Genomic DNA, 22,815 nt, shown 5'->3' with positions numbered 1-22,815 from the left:
AAGTCCCAGAACTAAGGGGTTGCAAAGCGCCTGGGTTTGAAGGTCAACCCACTAGCTGGGTGAACATGGGCGATTTTTTTAACCTCTCAGCTGCAGGTTCTTCAGTGTTTGAGTATAAAGAATTACTCCCATTTCTAATGGTTGGTAGGACAATCAAAGAAAGTAACACATGTATTGTGAACAGTGTTCTGCACACAGAAAGGCTGGGTTATGTACCTGGGGGTGGAGGGGAGGGTACATGATGCATGTGGTCAAGGACTACAGAAATCACAGGATATATATGATGCAAAGTCCTAGAGCATCAGAATAACCTGAGGATCTGAGAAAACATTTTATAACAAACCTAGTATATGCTCTGGTTTATCATTCAAGTCTTGTGTGTCTTATAAATATTTAGAACAGGAGGTTTCAACAAACAATTTTCTCCTGGGAGGTTAGGGCTTTGTAGAAAATGCCTCCTAGACCTCCCGGGGAATACAAATTCTCTTTTCTTCCCTACGTACTTCCAGTAGAAGAGTCTGGAACCACTGTATATGCACTCAGTAGATGACACTATTATTCGGTCACTAACCAGTTAAAAAATCTTCCAGTTGCTCTGCGCTGCCCTCAGGAGAGAGTGAGCGATGGACACTGGTGTGCAGAGCCCGGCCTTACCTCTCCAACTCCTCGGTCTCTGCTCCCACAGCAAAGTTTCACGGCACTGCAGGGGCCTACCAGGCCTACCCCCGACCTCCCTCATCGCTGGACTTCTGTCTGGAACCACTTTGGTTCTCGGCCTCCTACCACCCCCGTCCCCTGCACCCTCCCTTTCTCTGGCCAACGCCTGCCGTTCATAGGTCCCAGATCAGCATCCCTTCCCTCTGGCATTGGGGAGTCCAACTCCTCTTCGCCCAGGGCTGGGCCAGGAGCCCCCCCCGCCCCCCCCGCCCCAGCGTGTTCCTATTATCCCACTTATCACTGGGTCCACTCTGCTAAGCTCTGAAGAAAGAGGCGCAGCGTTGCCTGTTCGCTGCACTACTGATCGCTCAGGGCAGGATGCTGAGTTAACCCAGTTCGTGAATCCCTGTCTCCGTAACCTCTCGGCACTGACAACTGCGATCTCCTCCATCTCCTGGGTGGGAACGGCCCTAGCGCACCACTCGGGACCTGGGCTGACTGCGCGGAAGCGGTGCCGGCTTGGGAATCCAGTCCAGGGGAAGGCCCGCCACGCCCAGCCGCTGGGGGCCCCCGAGCCCGCAGCCCCGCCCCCGGCCCGCGGGGAGGGGCCTGGAGCCGCGCGCATGCGTGGAGGCCCAGCAGCAGCGAGGGGCGGGACCGGCGTCACGGAGGGCGCGCGCGGGTTGGTCCGCGGCCCAGGAAGGGGTGGCCTGAGACGCAACCGCTGTGTCCCCGAGCTCTCTCACAAAGAAATGCTGCCTCCGCACGGGCGAGAGGTCGCCCGTCCCACAGCGGTTCCTCACCCCTGCTCCGCGCGCCGTCCTCAGCAGGAGCCCCGCTCCCAGGAAAGTCAGCACAGCCCCGCCGTCCGCAGCGTCCTTCAGGTCAGTCCGAAGCCGCAGGCAGGCGGCCGGAGTCGCCGGAAACTGGGCCGGCCGCCGCACCGGAAGTCCCGCCTCTCCCCGGCCCGGCTCCGCCCCATCCGCCCCATCCGCCCCATCCGCCCACGGCTCCCTCCGGGATGCGGGGGCGCGCTCCCGAGTCTAGTCTCGCTCCTTCAGCACCTTGGAGGTGGGAATGTTGCTCCCGACACCTCAAGGGCTGGCGTGCTTAGCCGCAGATGCAGGAGAAACGAAACCGCTGCCTTTTTGCTCAGCGGCTCTTTCCCCTTCTGGAGCCATGGGTGAATCACGTGTGGAGTACCTTTCCTTGCCGCACCCTCCCCTCACTGCACCGGTCATGCCCATTCTCGAGGGGTAACTCAGAAGTCATCTCCTTGATACTCTCCTTGAAATACCCGATCTCTGAAGTTATTAACTGCTTTGCTACTTGACTAGCACCTGGCACTTGTAGCTGTTAACCACCCTCTCAGGCATTGAAGTTCCTCTTTTCCTACGCCAGCTGTTGCCAAACCTTAGGCTGCCAACTCGCCAATCCTGCCTCCCGTTGGAGAGCAAACACAGGCCTTGCCTGTCGTCCCTAGAGGATCAGTATCTGGAAGTGCGGGGAACCATCTCCCTCACTGCTTGCGCCCCTCCCGCGCACATGCTGGGAGTCTCTTTGATCCACACGGCCTGCTTTTAATCCAAATAAACTTTGAGTGCAAAGCCGGTTATCCTATGCAATCTCTATGAAAAACGACTAGATGAAACCCTTGCTAGAGCAGTCTGACATAACGGGATACACACTCAGGTTTACACATAGGGAACTCCTTGATTGGGGATTCATGCTGCTAGAACCCATCCAACATCCCCTCTTGTCCGGTGCTGCAGTCTGCCACGGTATGATAGAACTCTTCTCTGCATTGGTGACCCTCTACTTTTCCTCCCCACTGAATCTGGAGGTTGGTTTCAGTTTATTCGTTTTTGTTGTCTATTTTCTATGTGAGGGCATACTTGGTTGAAGCAATCTGCTCCTAGTTTCCCCTTCAGAACTAAGAGCTGTGACCAGACTAAAACAGCACTGAAGGATTTTAAGCAAGTGGGTAATATTATGACTTGCAATTTTCCAAATGCTTACTCTGGCTGCAGTATGGAGAATGGATGGAAGAGGGGCCAAATTGTACGCAAGACCAGGTAAGCTACTGCAGGTAAGCTACTGCAGGGCTACGAGAGAGATGCTTAAATTTATGGGGAAACAAAGCAAATTCAAGAGATCTTTAGGGGGTAAAATAGAAATTGTTGACAGATTAAATGGCAAGGGAGAGGAAGGCATCAAGAGAATTACTAAATTCCAGGCTTGGCCTATTTGGTACTATAAATAATGGCGTCATTCACTATAACGTGGAATAAGTGAACAGGACTAATGACTTCCCCTCAAAAGTCTCAAATGATTTTGCTTCCCAAAGGGCAAGATGAGTAAAGAAGGGATAGGATGTCTAAACAGATGGTGACTACACTTAAAGAGGTAAGCACCACACAATGTATAGAACTGTCAAGTCACTATGCTATATACCTGGATGTATTAGCATTGTACACCAGCACTACTTCAATAATGAAATGTTATTGACAAAGAAAAAAAGGAGGGATTGAATTTGGAAAAGAGAAAGATGGTGCAAAAACACAAAGGGGGAATAAAGCCGTATAAGAACTGAAATAAAAACAAGATTCCAAAACTCACCTTGATCAATAACCTTGGGCATTGCCCACTATGTGTCCCAGGTCCTTGCACAGAATGTTTTCACAACACCTAGCATCTAATGACCAATCAGGGGCCAAGAAAAATTTCAGCAAAAAATAAATCCATTTTGCTTAGTATCAAAGTTTTATTATCTGAAATAACTTTGAAACTATGAGGCACTGAGAAAGTGATTTATTTCATCAAAAACACTTCGGGAGAACAATTCTTTGGTTGAGGTACATCTAGAATCAAAGATTAGTGACCTGGGAAAGGTATACATATATAAATTACCTGGAGAGTTCTCTTCTGAAATAGTTCTTAACCAGTTTTACAGAGGAAGCAACTGAAAACTGAGGTCTTACGAAGTTTGTCTTAAGTCATGATAAAAGGTTTTGTTTGGCATTTTAGAAATATCCTGCCTCCCACTCTTTTTACTACAAATACATTGCTTTCTCTCAAGTCATTTCATGAGTACATGTACAATCAAGTGATAGCATATACCCGTAGACTACAGATCACACTGCCTACTCTAACTAGAGATTTTTTTTTTTAAGATACTTTTAAACTAAGTTTTGAAAACTTAAGAGTTTTGTGGAAGTGCCTTAGGAAGGATGACAAGGGTAGGGTACAGGTTGAACCGTGGGCTTTTGGGCCCCATCCCTGCTTCAACTAGAAATAAATAAATGGACTGCTCTCATCTGTTCTAGATAGTGTAGCATTACAGTTTTGTGTTATCCCTTTTGGAATCTGGTTCTAGCATTAATGATCAAAACTTGAAAACCACTGTACTTAAGGACCCAGGTATGAATCTGGTTAACATCTACACTTGAACCAGGATCCTTCTTGATAGGTGAGAAGCATATAGACACAGGATCAGAATACATAAGGACCACCAACATTTCGGATATTTAGAGTATAGAATGATCACCAATTGTTAACAATGAGAATGGCTAAGGGGGAGGATGTGAGCAGACAAGGAGATATTCAAGTTACTGTCAACTAAGATACTTATAGTTATGGAATCTCAACTGCTCTGGAGAAATCAGGACTAACCTGTGAAAGCTTACAGACCTCCCTTCAGGCACACTGAAGCTAGAACTGTGGCCTCCAGAAACATTTTTATATTTAGTGTTTCCACTCTCCTCAGAACCACTTAGCTACAGAATACTCAGATGCTGCCCTGCTATGACTGCTCTCCAATGGAGTCTGAACTTGGATGGTATCCTGCTACTAAATGTGCATGAAGGTATGAAGTTTTACAAGAACATGGCATCAGACCAAGGTCTCTCTTTTCTTTCTTTTAAAAATTCTGTATGGCCTGTGGAGAAATGGGAATGCTCTCAGTTAACTGTATCTGTTGAATCTGTTCAGTGACTTAAACTTGGCCTCAAGCATTGGATCTTTGTGAGGCCAAAAGAACACTGCTTCTAAGTGCCAGATATGTTACTTATTCACATAAGCCAGATAATCAACTAAGAATCCCTAGTACAACTGTTTGGTTCAGCTGCAAGCCTGCGGCCCAAAGGTCATCTATCTTGAATTCAGGCATGGCCAACCAGCGTTCAGTACCTACTCCAAAGTTTTAGAAGTAACCTAAGTCATGGAATAAAAAGTTGCTCATGAGTCTTCTTGACAGTCATCAGCAAATTCCATTAATTCATTGACTATAACATTTACTTTCATCAAATCTATACTCAGTGATTTTACAGCAACGAAAATATATAACCAGTGTGGCACACATGAAATGAGATTAATTCAGTTAACACTGATAGGCAAGGCACAAAAACAAGTGCTTGACTTAGAAATTTAACTTTATTTACAAATGTTCTATAAACAAAGATGCCACTCTATCCCTTTAAACTATTATAACTGATAATTTCCAGAAAGCCCATTTACATAATCTTAATCTTCCTGCATAAAACTATATTATGGGATGAGCAAATATGGAATGGTTTAAGAATATAAAAACAAAACAAAAAGCTTATGTAGCATGACTCTATTGACAGAATGAAGAATTAAAACTTAACACCCCTTAACATGCTACTCCAAAAAATGGAAACGTGATAATTTGGGGGAGAGGTAAACGCTTCACAATAGTTTTCTTAAATAATATAGTTTGTGATTGTGATTAACAGGATTGCTTTGCAGGCTTATATTTAGGCTGATTTTGAAAAAGACGTCATTATTGTAAAAAGGGCATAAACTTTCTACTTAGATTTTTCTACCAATGGAAATATGTAGATAGTGGTCTGGTCTTATTCAGGCCAATTAATAAAATAATAAATGCATGAAAAAGAACTTAAAAACATAATCATTGTATGACTAACTTATAAAATTAGAATTCTCCCTGAAGTCAGAGAGTACTGCTCAATAGTTGCTATAAATTTGAATTTGTCATAGCCGAAATGATATATAGACAGAGTTGAAAGTTAAATTATTCAAATTATCATTTTATATGTAATTACTTTTAAAAAATCCTTTACATTTTATCTAGGAAGATAATCATTCTCACATCATAGTTAAGTCACAAGGAACTTCAAAACTTTGAGAAAAAAAATTATCCCTGAGAAGTGAGAGAGAAAAATCTCTATAAACAAGTGACAGTCCTGTACCCTTCTAACAATCTTTACGACAGCATGACCTTTTATTAACAACTGTCAAATGTATTCCAATCCTGGATAGTTACTGCCTCTGATGATCTCATCTTTTTGTAATGAAACTATAAGTGCAACATTTTTTTAAAAATCAGATAAATAGGGACTCTGGTTTTATTGTCAAGTTTACATTTTTGTCAAGTGCGAGGACGACCAGCTAAAACATGTATATTCCAATAATGACTGACATAATAACTTCTGCTGGCATCTCTTCTTCTGAGTCTTCATTTCACTCACTATTCTTCACCCAAATAATAAAAGTAATACAATGGCAATTGAGTTTATTATTATCAAGGGCACTGCAAAGAAAAAAGAAAGTTTGTTACTGTGAAGAAAATAGCAGAAAAAACCCTAAGTAATAGTTACTAGCATCCAGGAAGGATGAAAATATCGAACAATATGTCATTCATAATCATGTTGCAAATAGTTCTAACAAGAGAACATGCAATGGATCATAAAACCCAAAACTTATTTTAAAGAAGGCTTGTGTGATTGCGGTAAGGGTCACACTGGTACAAGTAGCTCAATATGAAATATCTGTGAATGGTGCTGGTGCAGGGCTGGAACACAGAAACACACCAGGCCCAGGCAGAAGTAGATCCACATGGCTGTGACTTTTGACATTACAAATAAAGAGTAAAGATTCCACAGGGATCCCTAGGTGGCTTAGTGGTTTAGTGCCTGCCTTTGGCCCGGGGCATGATCCTGGAGTCCCAGGATCGAGTCCCACATCGGGCTCCCTGCATAGAGCCTGCTTCTCTTTCTGTCTGTGTCTCTGCCTCTCTCTCTCTTTCTTGCTCTCTGTGTGTCTCTCATGAATAAATAAAATCTTAAAAAAAAAAAAAAAAGATTCCACAGTTTCACCACTAAATTAAGAATGAACTTATTTATCATTCTACCCAAAGTTGTGATCAAAACAGCTAACAAAGAAAGAGGGAGACAGAGACCCTAATTTTAATGATTTTAAATAAAAACTTCTGAATCCTTTTGCCAGTTTCTCTAAAATAATTTCCAATAGACTGGCAGATATGGGATCTTTATTTTTCTCTTAAAGCCTTCTAGGACTCTAGATGACTTTACTACTTGAAGCAACAGAATTTCCAAAAGGTGAGAACACTGCTTTCAGGTCTGAGAGGTAACACAGGAACAGATTATACCATTGAGCATTCCATTTTCATCAAGTGGTTTAGACAGAAGTAAGAGGTAAACTAAGAAACTAGTAACTACTAAACAGTAAAGCCAGGATAAAGAGAAAAAAAAACTTCACTGCAAAAACGGTGTGTGATAGTATTTACTCTCAGAAGCTTTGCTACTTAAATCAAAACCACAAAATTAAAACTTAAAAAGCGTTTTACTAGTTTTTCTTCTTACCTCTCATCACAGTTCTTACAGATCGAATAAGGTTCATTAGCTGAGATTTAATTCCTGGCTCCTCTCCGAATCCACCAATTCCCTGGTCTGCTCCCCAGCCAACTGCATAATATAAAAAAATGATTAGCTGTGTTAAAATTTATTATGCACTTGCCTTGCTCCCTCATTAGTCATCGTTGAATCAAGATTAGCTTGAGTCTTTGTTAAAAACATAAAATATAAAGTTAGCTGACTTAAAAGTTACAATACTGATTAAATATTGTAGAGTATATTTTTTACTTTTGATAGCACCAACAATCTTACTTCATTTTCACGTTGATTTTATAAAATAGATTACAGTCTAAATTATTCCATGGCATTTAATTCAGTGAAGATGACTGCTGTGACATCCTGACTTTTTTTCCTCTTTTTTTCAAACAAAACATTTTTCAGGTTGGAACTGGAAACCAAAGTATACTGTCAAACTCAATAATTGATTAACTCAATTCACAATTTATAAAATCCAACACAATTATCACTATAAAAATGTTGAGATGCACTATCTACATTACTTGGGGAAATTTTAATGTAAACATGGCCACGGCTTGCTTAGGCTTTCAGAGTATGCTCTATCCTGCTGGCAGGGGGACATCTTTTCCCCCCTTCATCACTCTCTTCATTTCTCAATTCTAGCTGTGGAATTTAGCCCACTACTCCACTTATTCTCCATAAAATAGTCTTTTATCTTCTTCTGTATCACTTTCCTGATATTATAAATCATTATTTCTTTCCCTCTATCTGCTAGTTCTTTCTTTACTGCCATATATTCTTCTTAAGACCTATACAAGTCCTTATTTCTGCAACTTATCTTTCTCATGTCTGCATTTCAGGGCCATTTTTTCATACCTTACATTACATTACTTTGTATCTCCTATGACTATAGGGCTTAGTTCCTGACATGCTGGCCCTTAAACTTGAAGATGGTCTTTATTTTATACATGGAAGAATCAAGTCTCAGGAAACAAGACTGCACTTCATTTAATCAACTTTTATTTTGTTGACATAAAAAATGGTTGCTTGCTTTTTTGGTCCCATCAACCCTGAGATATATTGTGGGATAAAACTAATTTAAAGTTCAAGTCATAAGAGAGCTGATGGGTTTTGACTCACACTCTCCCTTCAAGGCCTAGCTCGAGTTGTGCTGACAACTGACCCGGTCCACAGGGGTGTCGCTGTTTTGCGTTTGTACACTACAGCCACCATTACAGTGGCTACAATTAGCCTCTATGATCTCTTGCCGGACTCTTTTCAACAGATGCCTCTGTAATCCAGCTGTCTCAACACCTTGAGTTTCCTCCCTTACAGGGTCTGGTCTTCCCACCTCGCAATCACATGATGATTCCCACTGCCTACCAAATATAGTTCGAACTCCTGAAACTGACCTGGCCCTATACCCCACTACTACACCTTCCAAGTATTCCTATTCACAATCGATGCCCACTATCTGCCGGACATGTGAAAGGCAGCTTCTGAATCTCGGTCAGACTTCTGTGTCAGGGCCTTTCCTCGTTCCTTCTCATGTCATAATAAACCTTCCTTCTCTCTGCTCCCCAAACAGCCTCCTGACTGTGGTGATTTTGTTCTCTTTCTTGGTTAGCTCTTTCCAAGTGTCTCTCATTAGACTATAAAATCCTGAGAGATAGGGACTAAATTGAGTCTTTCTTCACCTTCCCCCTTTCCCGCACCCCTACCCCCAGCAAGTACTTAGTATATGTTTATGGAATTGAAGTGAATGATAAAAGCCCGAGTTAATCTGGATAAGGTGAAATAAGGTATATTCTAGGATCACAGTTCCAAAGAACTCTTATTTCTTAATTTTTATGACACAGGAAGTTATAACATGAAACCGTAGACCATTCCACTGTAGCTTTAGGAAAAAGGGGAAAGAGATCCTCCAATATTAAATGTACACATCTATTCAAGCTAAAAGTAATTTTAGAAAATATACCTGCCTGGGCATCACCCTCCTACTCAGGATCTACTCTCTCCAGCAAGCAAATATACTTATTCCACTTCAACATTTGCTTTTACTCTATTATTAGCTTTACCATGATGTCCTTCCTCCAAGTAACTGTCTCAGTGTTCAAGTAGCTCCATCAGTATTGTCCACTAAATGGCAGTCCTCTTTTTGTAATCTAAGTTCAATTGTAGCACCAGCCTTCACCCACTTACAGCACAGTAAAAAAACTATTTCATATCCATCTCTAGACATAAAGGACACATAAAATGACCACCTACCATCAGCTGTGTCAGTTTCCAACCTTCCAGCCTGCATAACTGCTACAGGAAGATTTCTATGGAGAAGCAATATGGCTGGGATAACCTGCAGAAACCTCTTTAACAGCTCTGTACAATAAAAGAGCAGTATGGCTCTGATTCAACATGATGGGGTTGGAGAGGAAAGTTAACCCTGACCCTCCTAAGGTCCCTGACTAGGCCTAAAAATGACAATGATAAGGGGCACCTGGGTGGCTCAATTGGTGACTCTTGGTTTCAGCTCAGGTCATGATCTCAGGGTCGTGGGCCTGAGCTCTGTGTCTCTCTCCTTCTGCCTTTCTCTCCCAAATAAAATCTTAAAGTAGATAAAGAAGAAAAGCATACAAATTCTACTAACTTTTTACATGTACATGGGAACCTTCAGAAGAGAATGAAGACCCAAAGAAGTGACTAGAGCAGAAAGCTTTTGAGACATTTGTGAGGAACTGATAAGATAAAGAAGTTTGAACTGGGAGTGGTGGTAATAAATGATGGAAAAGTAACAATGTTTGTTTCTACAGCCTTCCTCTCTGGTGATACGGATGTCTCCCTTCCTCCAGGCACAGGTTGGGTATCCTTCACATGGGAGACTAAGTGCTGGCTTTGAGCAAAGAGGGCAAGGGGAATGGGGAGCAGATGGTAAGAGTGACTGTCCTGCTTCTGCAATTTTCTCAAACTCCTTCAGCTGAAGATACTTAATAATGCCAAGGTGTCATATTTTGGGGTAGCATGTCCTGAACTTTGAACCTCACCAATGGATACTCATTTTTATTTTAGCTTTCTCCTGAAACCCTGCTAAAAATGACAGTAAAGGATATAGGTTAATAAAAGAGAAGTCTTCAGGCCAGTGAAGTCAATCAAAATTTGGACAATAAAAAATAAATGAAGAGTAACTGACTTAGTGGAGAAAGCAGAAACCTAAACTCTGCAGGGAGCACATAATAAAACACTCAGGTAACTTGTGCTAAGAATGAGAACCCTGGGAAGGTGAGAGACCTCAGAGTACCAGTTTGGGCAATGGGGACAAAAAACAGAAGGACTCACTGACAGTCTACATTAAGAGCAGTTAGCTCCACCCCTCCACCCTCCAATCTCCTTCCCTAGACTTGGCTGATAGAAGAATGTGCTTCTCACACTCTTGATGTGAGTGTGATGACTTTGTTGTCATCAAAGACAACAGGTTTACTCTCAGCAGAGAATCACAGAAGCTCTGGGCCTGGGGACATCAGCTGTGAGTACTGGGAATGAAGGTCTGCACACCAGTGTCAGACTCTTGCCCATCTCCTCTGCTCATCTCTAAATCTGGTCATGTACCACATCCTGCAGGCAGGAAGTCAGAAAATTACTTGGAAATTGGCCAGCTGCCCAGAAAGAAAAACTTCAGATATTGTCATGGGTGGTTGGGGGAGTGGGTCTCAACAAGACAACTTCTTCAAGCACCAGTGAGGCCCTCCAGTAAACAAGTCCCAACCACACACACACAGCTTCCAGTGAGCCTCTCTGTGCTCTACACCTAAAAATGAACTGTCAAGAAGAAACAATCTGTAACATGGAAAGACAGAGCAAAAACAGAAAAAGGAGACTTGAGGAAGAGACAGTGCAAAAAGTAGAAGAAAGTATTTTTACTATTTTTTTAAGTGATTGGTTTATTCTTTATTTTTTAAAATAATCTCTATGCCAAAAAGGTGCTCAAATTCATGACCTCAAGATCAGGAGTCTCATGCTCTACTGACTGAGCCAGCCAGGAACCTTGGAAGAAAACATTTTTAAAATGAACATCCACAGAGAGTAAAAGCTACTGTACTTATGAAACAAGAACAGTATACCATAAAAAAGGAACATTAAGGAATTAAGACAGAGCTCTTATTCTTGCTACATTACCATAAGAAGTTCAAGAGGTTGACAGATTAAGTTGAGGAAACCTATCAGACAAGGCTAAGGGAAAAAGAAAGAATATCAATCTGTCAAAATAAGTGGAGTTCCAGAGAGAAGAAAAAATAGGAAGAAATACCAAAGAAATATTAAGAGGTAATAGTGCAGAACTGAAGGACATGAGCCGTTAAACAAAAGGATCCAATCAGAAAACAATCCAATGAATTAGAAAAAACAAAAACAACAAAAAAAGCCCACATGTTGCTACATTTTTATAAAATCTCAGCCCTCTGAAGATAGAACACCCTAAAGGCTTTCAGAGAGACAAGTCAGGTTCTACAAAGTATCAGGGAACAGAATGGCATCAGAGTTCTTTATGTCAGTACTAGAAATGAGAAAATTAGGTGGAACAGTTCTTCAAAACACCGAAAAATTAGTTCCACTCTAGAATTCTATATCCAAACCACAAATCAACTAGAAAAATGACATCGTTTTTTATTGTTCAGCAGTGAGCAATACTCAGTGACAGTAATATAAATATGGAATACCAATATTACCAACAACTGGTTGGAGATGGGAGATGGGGGAGGGGAAAAGTGTGTGTACTTATGCTCTCATGAGCACAAATGTGCTGCTGATGGTATAATGATACTAAACCCTTCCACAACAGTATATCAGTGGCTCAAAACTTGGAAGAGTTGAAAATAACTGCTTTTGAGAAACAGGGCTCAGGTTGATGAGAGACAGGGCAGGAGGCTTCTATCTTCATAAACACGAGAACTTTTTTACTTTAACAACCAGACACACACATTTACACTGCTTTGATAAAAAGAAATATGAAATTTAAAAAGAAACCCTGTAATGATACTCACCCACTGGGGAAACCCCTCTGTAATTAGGCCTTCCTCTCCAGGGCATGAATACCCTGAGGGCAGGGACAGGGTCTACAAATGGAAAGGCTTCACCCATGAGTCACTCTGGATATTAGAATTATGTTTTAAAACCAGCTTTAAATGGTATTGTTGGTTTTTTTCCTTTATTTGCTTTTCTTGAATTTACCATTGCTAAAATTATCAGTCCTCTCCACTCACAGCCACAATCTTTTAGATGGTAAAAAGGACTTGTTTTCAGTATATTATGGATCATGCACTCAATTTTTGTTAGAAAGCATAATTCCCAACAATCTTTTTTTTTTAGATCTGTTTCAAAGATGTCTGAATATATGTTTTTACACTATAAGAGGAGAGACTGCCTGAAAAAAAAAAAAAAGTATTTTCCAACACTGAATAAACTGTTCAACACAACAGGATAAAACTCTACAATATTGGGAGTGCCACATTTTAAGCATCAGCACTGAAGTAATTTTTAAAAAATAGTAAGTTATTAATTATTTTTAGCCTAGTCTCTATTCTCATGTCATCAGAATGAAAAGAAAACTAAATTTTAGGTGGAGAGAGTAAATAATTTGACTAGATATTCCATGGGCAAACATAAAGGTGACAAGTAAAGGACCAGATGCCATGGATTATCTTTTACTATAACAAATAGTTCTCCCTCCAACTGCTACTTAGGGAGTCTCAGTTGTTTTCCTAAGGAAACTGGCCAAAGCTTTAAAGAGCTTTGCTTTTGTTTTTTTTTTTTAAAGGAAAAAGACTTAATTCTGTAGCTCTCTTGACACTTCCATAGCTAGAAGGCCTAGAAAAAAAAAAAAGATAAGACCAGCCAGAACTGGTTGATGCCATAATTTCAGGAATCGAGTTAAATATAAAAAAATTACTTATTGCAAACACCAAAAATGTTCTTCTGTTGCTCAGACTTCAAAAAGTCGTACACAAAAGGCAATCCATCCAGATTCAGCCAATAACCCTCAGTCAGATACATGCAGAAGGAAAGTATTAGTGCAGTTAGTATTAGTATTAAACATATTAATACAGTTTCGAAGGCTGGCTGACCCTGGGCAAATCTCAGTCTAAGATTAGCTTCCATGCGTGCAAAAGAGATGAGCGTGCTTCATTCTGTCAGTGTCACCAAGTTCACATGTGAATCAAATGCTACCACAGGTGCAAAAGTGCCCCAAAACTCCAGAATAAAAAACTCTGCTAATCTAAGGTTTAAAAAAATTACCTTGATCAAAAAGATCAATATTGAAGTAAATGATCTGTTATACTTGGACTAATCTCTCTTGGATCAATGTAATTAATTCCCAGTTCAACATAGTAATTTCTACTTAATCTGGGACGAAATGCAATAAATGCTTTTTAGGAGTATGTATTTACAGAGAAACCTACATGTCTGCATGGTTTTCTCAATGTTTTATAAACTGCCATGCTCATACCATGACTATCACACAAGGCTTGTAGGATGCCTTGCTCATTTCTCTGTATTTGTGCACACCTGGTTAACTGCTTAACATCTACTTCCTTTAGGAATTCTCCCTCCATTACTTCAGCTCATACAGCCCTCACTACTCTAAACTCTATTGTTGACTGGCTCTGGAGCAGTTTTTTAACCCTGAATCAGTAATACCTTGTAATAATTTCACTATTGGCTATGGATTGAATTGTGTTCCCCCTAAATTCCTATGTTGAAGCCCATGTGGAAATGGGGTCTTAAGGAGGTAATTACAGTTAAATGGATTGTAAGGGTAGTATCTTAATCTGATAGGACTGCAGTCTTACAAAAAAGAGGAAGAGAGAGATCTTGATTCCTTCCTGTCTCCCTCACCTAGCCATATGGGGACACAGTGAGAAGACGGCCATCTACAAGCCAGGAAGATAGCCCTCACCAGAACTCGACCTGGATCTTAGACTTCCAATCTCTATCTAGAACTGTGAGAAAATCAATTTCTGTTGTTCAAGCTACCCAGTCTATGATACTTTGTCATCAGTCCACTGGAGAAGACCTGAAAGGAAACTGCAGTGGTGCTACAACCCATGGAACAGGTCAGTGATGGTTTCTGGGAGAGGCAAATGGCGGATGTAGGCCTTAAAAGAACAGCACGAGGTAAGTCAATGTTGCCGAAGGCAGACAATGTATGTATGTATAAAGGCTCAGCAGTGAAGGAGAGCCCCACGGAAAGAAAGGGAAAAAGAAAGGGAAGGACAGAGAAGAAGGGACACATTATGGTGAGCTTATAAGTCACATAAGGGAGTGTGACTTTTATATTGGGAGGCTATGGGTACTAGAGAAAAGAACTCAAGAACTTCAAACCCTTGAGGAACACGTTCACCTTCCTTGGAAAGTAGAACAGAGAGCAACAAAACTGGAGGGAGGGTGACCAGTGAGACGGTTACTATAAAAATCTAGGCAAGAGTTAAGAGCCTACGTGAATAATATTTAACAAGTACTTAAAATATTTTAAAATTCTATTTAAAAACATATTCAGATATTTCACTTTTTAGGTAGTAATTGCTATACCCAACATGGGCCTCGAACTCACAACCCCAAGATCAAGAGTCACATGGTCCTCTGAGTCAGCCAGCTGCCCTTGAATAAAGGGAGGTTTTTTTTTTTTTTTTTTTTAAGTCAGCACCACACCCAATGTGGGACTTGAATTTATAATCCTGAAATCAAGAGCGGCAAGCTCTACAGACTGAGCCAGCTGGGCACTGTGAGAGATTTTAAAACAACAGCTTATCCACTTAGACAAGCCAATGTGGCATTTATGCCTTAGCTCTGAGACCATATTCAAAACACATGTTCAGAGAAAATATCTGTGCTACTTCTGCAGAGAAGAGGAAATGAAGATAAAGTTCTAGGAGGCGAAGTATTAACATTTCTGGGCCATTTGAACAGTTTGTAGTGGTTAATTTTAATTTAGGGGCAGAAAGCTAAGTCACCTGCAGAAATCTGGAGAAGACACTGCTGAACTTCACTTCTGGAAAACTTAAATGCAGGTCTGAAGTAAGGTCTGGGCATTGTATTCTCTTTCAAGATCGTTTAGGCAATTCTGGGTCCATTTCTTCTATAAGCAACTTACCAGTTTCTGCAAAAAGTCAACTGGGATTGTGATAGACACTGCATTAAATCTGTAAATCAATAATATTAAGTATTGTCATCCTAATGATCTCAAGTCTTCCGATCCCTGAACACGGATGTCTTTATTTTAATTAACTTTAAGAATATCTTTATTCTTTAATTCCATTCAACAATGCCCTATAGTTTTCATAGTATGAGACTTGCACTTCAGTTAAATTTATCCCTAAGTATTTTACTATTTATATTGTAAATGAAATTGTTTAATTTCATCTTAAATTGTTCATTGTTTATGTATTGAAAAACAACTAATTTTTGTTCCTGATCTCATCAGGAACTGCAAACTTACTGAACTCATTTATTTGTTCGAAGTTTTTTAGTAAACCCCCCCCCATATATACACAGGATTATATCATCTGCAAACAAGAGATATTTTTACTTTTTCAACCTCACTATCTGGATGTCTCTTATTTCTTTTTTACTCATCTAATTGCCCTGGCTAGAATATCCAGTACAACACTAAACAGAAGTGACATCAGCTGTGTTACTACAATAGATTTCAAATAACCAAAGCAATCTTGAGAAAGAGGAAAGCTGGAGGCATCATGCCCTTGGATTTCAAACTATACATAAAGCTGAAATAATGAATAAAAGTATGTGGAAAAGGGAACCCTTGTGCATAGTTAACAGAAATGTAAATGGGTACAGCCACACTGAAGAAGAATATGGAGATTCCTCAAAAAATTAAAAATATAGAACTACTGTGATGCCTCGGTGGCTCAATTGGTTAAGCATCCAACTCTTGGTTTTGGCCCAGGTTATAACTGTCATGAGATCGAGCCCCACGCTCAGCAGGGAGTCTGCCTGAGAGTCTCCCTCCCTCTGCCCCCACTCTAACAAATAAATCTTTTTTTAAAAACTTAAACATAGCACTGCTATATGATCCAGCAATCCCACTTCTGAGTATTTCTCCAAGAGATGAAATCGCTGTCTTGAAGAGATATTTGCACTCTCATGTTCATTTCAGCATTATTCACAACAGCGAAGGTATGGAAACAATATACATATGCACAGACGAATGAAAAAAAAAAGTGGTGTATAATAAAATGGGATATTATTCAGCCATAAAAAAGAAGGGAAACCTGCCATTTGTAACATGAGTAAATCTTAAGGGTATTATAGTAGGTGAAATAATCCAAATATTTTATCTCACTTATATGTAGAATCTAAAAACATCAAACTCACAGAAATAGAGACTAGAATGGTGGTTGCCAGGGGTTGAGTGGTGACGGAAATGGGAAGCTCCTGGTCAACTTTTCAGTTGCAAGTAAGTTCCAGGGATCTAATGTACAGCATGGTGACTACTGTTAACCATAGTTAACCATACTGTACTATACGCTGAAAAGTTGCATTGAGAGTAAATTTTAAGTGTTCTCACCACCACTAACTGTGGTAAGCATTTTACAGTAGATACCTGTACAGAATGATCACTGTACACTTGAAACTTATACAGTGTTATACAGGCACACCTTGTTTTATTGCACTTCCCAGATAGTGTGTTTTCCACGTATTGAAGGTTTGTGGGAATCCTGTGTCAAGCAAGTCTGTTGGTGCCATTTTTTTTTTCCAACAGCTCACTTTGTGTCTCTGTCACCTTTCGGTAATTCTTGCAGTAGTTCAAACTTGTTCCTTATTACTGTGTTGGTTACAGTGATCTCCCTGTTGTCACTTTCCACTCACTTCCCAACACATTCCAGTTTCGATTTTATTCACAGTTTTAACTGCTTGTGTAAAGTCACCAATGACTTCTATTACCTAAATCCTTAGGGCATTTTTCTGTCCTTTTCTTATTTCTCAGAACATGCCCCTGTTGTACTATGTCTCCTTCAAACACTCCTTGACTTCTGTGAAACTCCACTGTCTCTATTTTCCCATTTCTCGTTTTACTCACTCATCAATTTCTCCTGTCAGTTCTTTCATCTCTATCTAAACATTAAATATTAGAAGAGATTCTGGGACTGTCCTGGTCACCAATTCTCTTTGTATTGTATTCTTTCCCTGAGCAATTTCATCTCTTTACACAGCTTCATTTATCATCTGTGGTTGACAAACTCAAATTCAGTCTCCACCGTGGCTCTTGCTTCTGTTCTATGGACTTAACTCCAACTGACTATTCCAAATCTTCACTTGCATATCTCACAGAAATCTCAAATTCACTACGTCCAAAACTTATTTTATTATCTTTTCACCTTCTTACCCACTACCGTTGCCCTCATTTTTCCTCCAGGATTCTCTAACTTGGTAAAGGTACTATACAATCCACTTGGTTGCTAAGCTAGAAAACCTAGAGATCTTTTGACTTTTTTTCTCTCTCCCACAATCCCAATGCCCAAACAGTACATTCTGCCTTTTCTATCTTTAAAATATCTTCTGATGTGTATTAGTCTCCTAGGAATACCATAACAAAATGCCACAAACTGAACGGCTTAACAGAAATGTATTTTCTCCCAGTTCTGGAGACCACAAGTTCAAAATCAAGGTGTTAGCAGGTTTAGTTCCTTTTAGGGGTGTGAGGATCATCATCCACGCCTCTCGTTGCTTCTGGTAGTTACTGGCAATCGTTGGCATTCTTTGCCTTCTGGCTGCAACATTCCAATCTCTGCCTCTGTTGTCATTTGGCCTTCTTGCCCTGTGTTTCTGTATCCCTCTCTCCTTATATGGATACCTCATTGGATCTAGGGTGATCCTAACCCAGTGTGACCTTATCTCAACTTGATGATACCTGCAAAGACCCTATTTCCAAATAAGGTCAGGTACCAAAGGTTAGGACTTGAATGTATCTTTTGGCGGGGGGGTACAATTCAACCCCCATATATCTTCTACTTTTCTGTGTAGTATAGTTGAGATGAGATGAACTCCTGAGTCAGAATGCCTAAGGTAAATCCTAGCTCTGCCACTTTCTAGCTGTGTGATCATGGAAAAAGTTACCGACTTTCTTTTGTACTTCAGGTTTCCCATCTGTAATGTGGGGATGAAAATAGTACCCATCTCACAGGGTTGTTGTGAGGGCTACACAATATAAGTAAAGCACTTGATGAAGACTCTGCTATGCACTGTTAGGTGTTAATTATTATTATTACCAGACCCACTCAACTGGGATACCCACCACTTCCACTTGCCCTGTTTGGCATGGTACTTCCTACGCCCACTATTCTACCCTTCTAATCCATAATCCACACTGCAGTAAGGACCTTGCATATAACACAACTCTGGTCATGTCACTGTCCTGCTTCAGACCTGGTTTTCACCTGCCCCAGTTTTCACATAAGCTCTTACTCCTCACCCTCCCAACCCTTCACCCAATTAACGTTTACTCACTCACTAGGTTTTTGGCTAGGCACACTTCCTCTGTGAAGTGTTCAGAGATTCACAGGTCAGTGTTTCCCTGCCCTTTTCTTTTTTAAGATTTTATTTATCCATCCATGAGAGACACTGAGAGAGAGAGAGGCAGAGACACAGGCAGAGGGAGAAGCAGGCTCCACGCAGGGAGCCCGACACGGGACTCGATTCCGGGTCTCCAGGATCACGCCCTCGGCCAAAGGCAGCACTAAACCGCTGAGCCACCCAGGGCTGCCCTCCCTGCCCTTTTCGTTCACAATATCCTGCAAACTTGTCATTGCCACTTGTTCATTTTTCACTTAAATTAACTGCCATTAGAAGGGCAGGGTGACCGCGGAAACCTCCACTCCAAACTACATGGGCCCGGCACATAATTTGTGCCCAGTAAATCCGAAGGAATGGATGAATCGATGTTAATCTTGCTGGTGGGTTGAGCTTCAGTGTGTCACACAGACATCCCTGGTGTGCGGACAGACAAACGACGCTACACTTTATTCGGTGCACCGGCGCAGAGGGTGCACGTCGCGCGGCACCCTGTCTCAGTTTCGCCTCACGCGGCCAGAAGTGGTCTGCCCAGGGGGGCACGGCAGTCGCCGGACTGTGTGGTCACCGCGGGCACACTGGGCCTTCCTCGTCTTGGCACTCTCAGATTCTAGCCTGGCACACGGCAGACACCCACCAAACCGTGAACAAACTCTCCTTGGAACGTGGGAGGCCGGACGCCCTGCTAACCCGAACGCCTTCCCTCCCCCCCAGCCTCCAACACCCGGGAACCCTACGGCCTTCACCAAGTTCATTCCTCTAATCCCCGCAAGCTCCAAAGCAGGCCACGCCCCTCCCTCCGTCACAGCCTCAGAGCCCGGGTTCGCTCCGCCGCCGGCGGTCGCGGAGGGGCGCGTCAGATCGCTAACCTAAGCTAAGGTCCCGCGGGGGCGCCCCAGGCCCTGCCCCGCACCCCTCCCCATCCCGACTCCCGGCGTCCCGCACACGGGGCGTCCGTGGAACGATCAAGCTCGGTGACAGGGAAGTGGCTCGGCTTCCTCCCTCCGAGGAAGGGCCTCCCGTCGGTCGCAGCCCAGGCTGTCCCCTCCCCGCGGCCTGACTGGGCCTGACTGGGCCTGACTGGCCGCCGCCGCCGCCCCCCGCCCCCCGCCCCCCTCAGCCCGGCCCGTGGCCCCACTCACTGTTCTTGAGGAAGCGCTCCTCGTGCAGCACCGCGATGGCGTTGACGCAGAGCAGGGCCGCCTGCAGCAGCGAGTACAACGTAAAGGCCATGGCCGCCCGGAGCCGCCCCGAGGCCCAACCGATCTTTCTCCAGCCGCCGCAGGGGACGTGGCGCCGCCACGGCCGGCGCTCCCCTACGGGAGCCCGGAAGGCCCCAAACGCGCTCTCACAAGCTCCGCCCCATCTGGCTGGGACCCGCCCCTCGCCGACGTCAGCAGGGGGCGTGTGGTCGGCGGTCGGCGGCGGCGCGGGCGGAGCGTACTGTGCAGCCGGCGGCCGCGCGTGGCTGCTGGAGGTGCCGTGAAGTGTGAGACTGTACACGCCGGTTTCAAAGACTTGGGACGAAAACAACGTAAAACCTCCCATTAATTTTTAAATGTTGATTACATCTTGAAATGATATTGGGTAAATAAAATGAATTATTGACTTTTACCAGGCGCGCCTGGGTGGCTCAGTGGGTTAGGAGGCTGCCTTGGGCGCAGGTCATGATTCCGGGCTCCTGGGATCCAGCGTCTGGCTCCCTGCTCAGCCGGAGGACTGCTTCTCCCTCTCTCTCTGCCACTCCCCCTGCTTGTGCTCTCTCTCTCTTTCTTGTGAATAAATAAAATCCTAAAATAAATAAATAAATAAATGACTTTTACTGTTTACTTCTACTTTTTTTTTTTACTTCTACTTTTTTTTAATGTGTCTATGAGGACACAAATGACACGTGAGGCTTGCATAGTATGTTTATCAGACAGCATTGTAGTAGATGTTCTGGGAGCTCTATAGGACGTTCATATTCCTATTTTACAGATAAAGAGGCTTTGGCAAGTAAGTTTTTTTTTTTAATTAAAATAAAATTACGTGTGCTAAAATTACTCAGTGAGAAACATTCTTTCTTTGATCAAACTAGCCGGGATCCTCTAAGCCCTCTTCTGTACTAGACCTTAACCTCAGCCTATAAAAACTACAGGTTCTCAACACAAAAGATTTCATCCACTCTCTTAGCCCTGCATTAAGTGACTTAAACAGTAACATAGCTTCTAACAGCTCAGGGCCACATCCCTAGGATGACCCAAGGCCCCCTCAAAGTGTCTGCCGGTGAAAGCTCAACGTTGCCCAAAGAATTTACTGTTTGTTCTAGCCAACCTGAAAATAGGCCCCTGACCACCCTTTCTTAGATCATTTGTTAAAAAGGGTCAACAACTGTGAATCCTTCCCCTGTCCCTTTGAGATATATATGCCGTCTCCTATAATATGTATCTCTGACCTGAAAGCCATTCCTTTAAAATGTAACCATTGGGGGCAGCCCAGGTGGCTCAGCGGTTTAGTGCCGCCTTCAGCCCAGAGTGTGATCCTGGAGTCCTAGGATCAAATCCCACGTTGGGCGCCCTGCATGTACCCAGCCCTGCATGTACCCAGCTTTTCCCTCTGCCTGTGTCTCTGCCTCTGTGTTTGTGTGTGTGTGTGTCTCATGAACAAATAAATAAAATCTTAAAAAAAATGTTCCCATTGGGAAAATAGGGCCTCTGTTTCCCATTGTCTGTGGGTGGGTACAATCCTAACTTTGATAGTTGCGAGCTAACCATCACAACTGGCCAGTCAACATTTACACTGACCACCCTTTTATAATTTTTCACTTCCCTGACTCTGTGGAGCCCCTGTTCACCTCCCTTTCTTCCCCCTTTAAAATGTTCAGTGACCTCTGTACAAACTGAAATTGAGGTCAGTTTGCATTTGACCCTCTTGCTTAGTGCAATAGTACATTACTGATGAAAATCTGTCTTTACCATTGTAACTGCTGTCTAGCTTTGTTTGTCTTTGACAGCAGCAGTAAGAAGCTGAGTCTGATCATGTTGAATTTTAGATATTGTTTGAGGCCAAGTATACAAATTAATCACATTCTGAACTTCTCATGGTCCCCTAAAATAGGAAATAGAAAGGCAGCACATTAGTTCCAGGAAAGACTTTGGAAGCTCATGTGCATGCTGCTGCTGCTGCTGCTGGAAGAGACACTAGCCCCCAAAGCCCCCCAAAGAAAAGAATAATTAGTTAATCTCCCAAGAAGAAATTAAGCTTAAATAGGCCAGCTAGTCAGTACCTACAGGGAAGAAGAGATGCATTATTTCCCACAGACATAAACACTACCTCTAAAATCAGCCCTAAATGTAAATGAGGTAGGGAGAGGCAGAAGTAGATAAAGTAAAGGAAATAAAAAAAAACAACAGGATACCAACAAATCCTTCAGTTTTTCAAGGCCCACAAAACTCTAGACCCTGGTGATAGAGAAAGAAGGTCCTCCTGTAAATGCACAGTGACCAATCCAGGATTTCTTTTTTTTTTTTAATTTTTTTTTTTTTAATTTTTATTTATTTATGATAGTCACAGAGAGAGAGAGAGAGAGGCAGAGACACAGGCAGAGGGAGAAGCAGGCTCCATGCACCGGGAGCCTGATGTGGGATTCGATCCTGGGTCTCCAGGATCGCGCCCCGGGCCAAAGGCAGGCGCCAAACCGCTGCGCCACCCAGGGATCCCCCAATCCAGGATTTCTACCTTGGGCTGGGACAGTAGGAAGGACACCCAGGGGGCCTGTCTGGAAGCTTTCATTGAGCAGTGAATCACAGTTTTGACTAATATTGTATATTTCCTGAGAAGGGGGAGTCATGGAGGATGCCTGGAGATTATGGGGATAGATGCAGAAGAGGTGGGGTAAAGCCTCTCACAGTTACCTCTTTGTGTCACTCGTCCCTGGGTCACGACTCACATG

The 22,815-nt window shown here is 42.5% G+C and overlaps 2 protein-coding genes and 1 long non-coding RNA gene across 5 annotated transcripts in view; 1 reads left to right on the top strand and 2 right to left on the bottom strand.

Moving 5' to 3' along the window:
* The window catches only part of HDHD2 (haloacid dehalogenase like hydrolase domain containing 2), a 36,306-nt gene extending 34,688 nt beyond the window's left edge, over positions 1-1,618 (bottom strand). For both annotated transcript variants that reach the window (XM_038543354.1, XM_038543355.1), the window contains exon 1: positions 1,461-1,618. The gene's annotated coding sequence lies outside the window, so the exon portion shown is untranslated. The remainder of the gene's footprint in view (positions 1-1,460) is intronic.
* LOC111096746 lies at positions 1,320-15,890 on the top strand. Of its 2 annotated transcripts, XR_005362423.1 has the most exons (3): positions 1,320-1,541; positions 2,688-12,843; positions 14,197-15,890. It is a non-coding gene; the product is annotated as an uncharacterized LOC111096746 (long non-coding RNA). The 2 variants fall into 2 exon arrangements; XR_005362422.1 differs by having other exon boundaries at positions 2,688-15,890.
* Positions 6,214-20,271, bottom strand: IER3IP1 (immediate early response 3 interacting protein 1). The gene is made up of 5 exons (XM_038543359.1): positions 20,027-20,271; positions 15,448-15,496; positions 15,308-15,353; positions 7,302-7,403; positions 6,214-6,229 (listed from the first exon to the last, which is right to left on the bottom strand). Exons 1-4 carry the CDS (start codon positions 20,115-20,117, stop codon positions 7,338-7,340), a joined length of 252 nt encoding a protein of 83 aa, XP_038399287.1. The 5' UTR covers positions 20,118-20,271; the 3' UTR covers positions 6,214-6,229; positions 7,302-7,337.
* Between the last annotated feature and the right edge of the window lie 2,544 nt (positions 20,272-22,815).

The sequence above is a fragment of the Canis lupus genome, chromosome 7, assembly GCF_011100685.1.
Source record: "Canis lupus familiaris isolate Mischka breed German Shepherd chromosome 7, alternate assembly UU_Cfam_GSD_1.0, whole genome shotgun sequence".
In the NCBI taxonomy this organism is placed as follows: Eukaryota; Metazoa; Chordata; class Mammalia; order Carnivora; family Canidae; genus Canis; species Canis lupus.
This window is presented reverse-complemented; position numbering and strand designations above follow the sequence as displayed.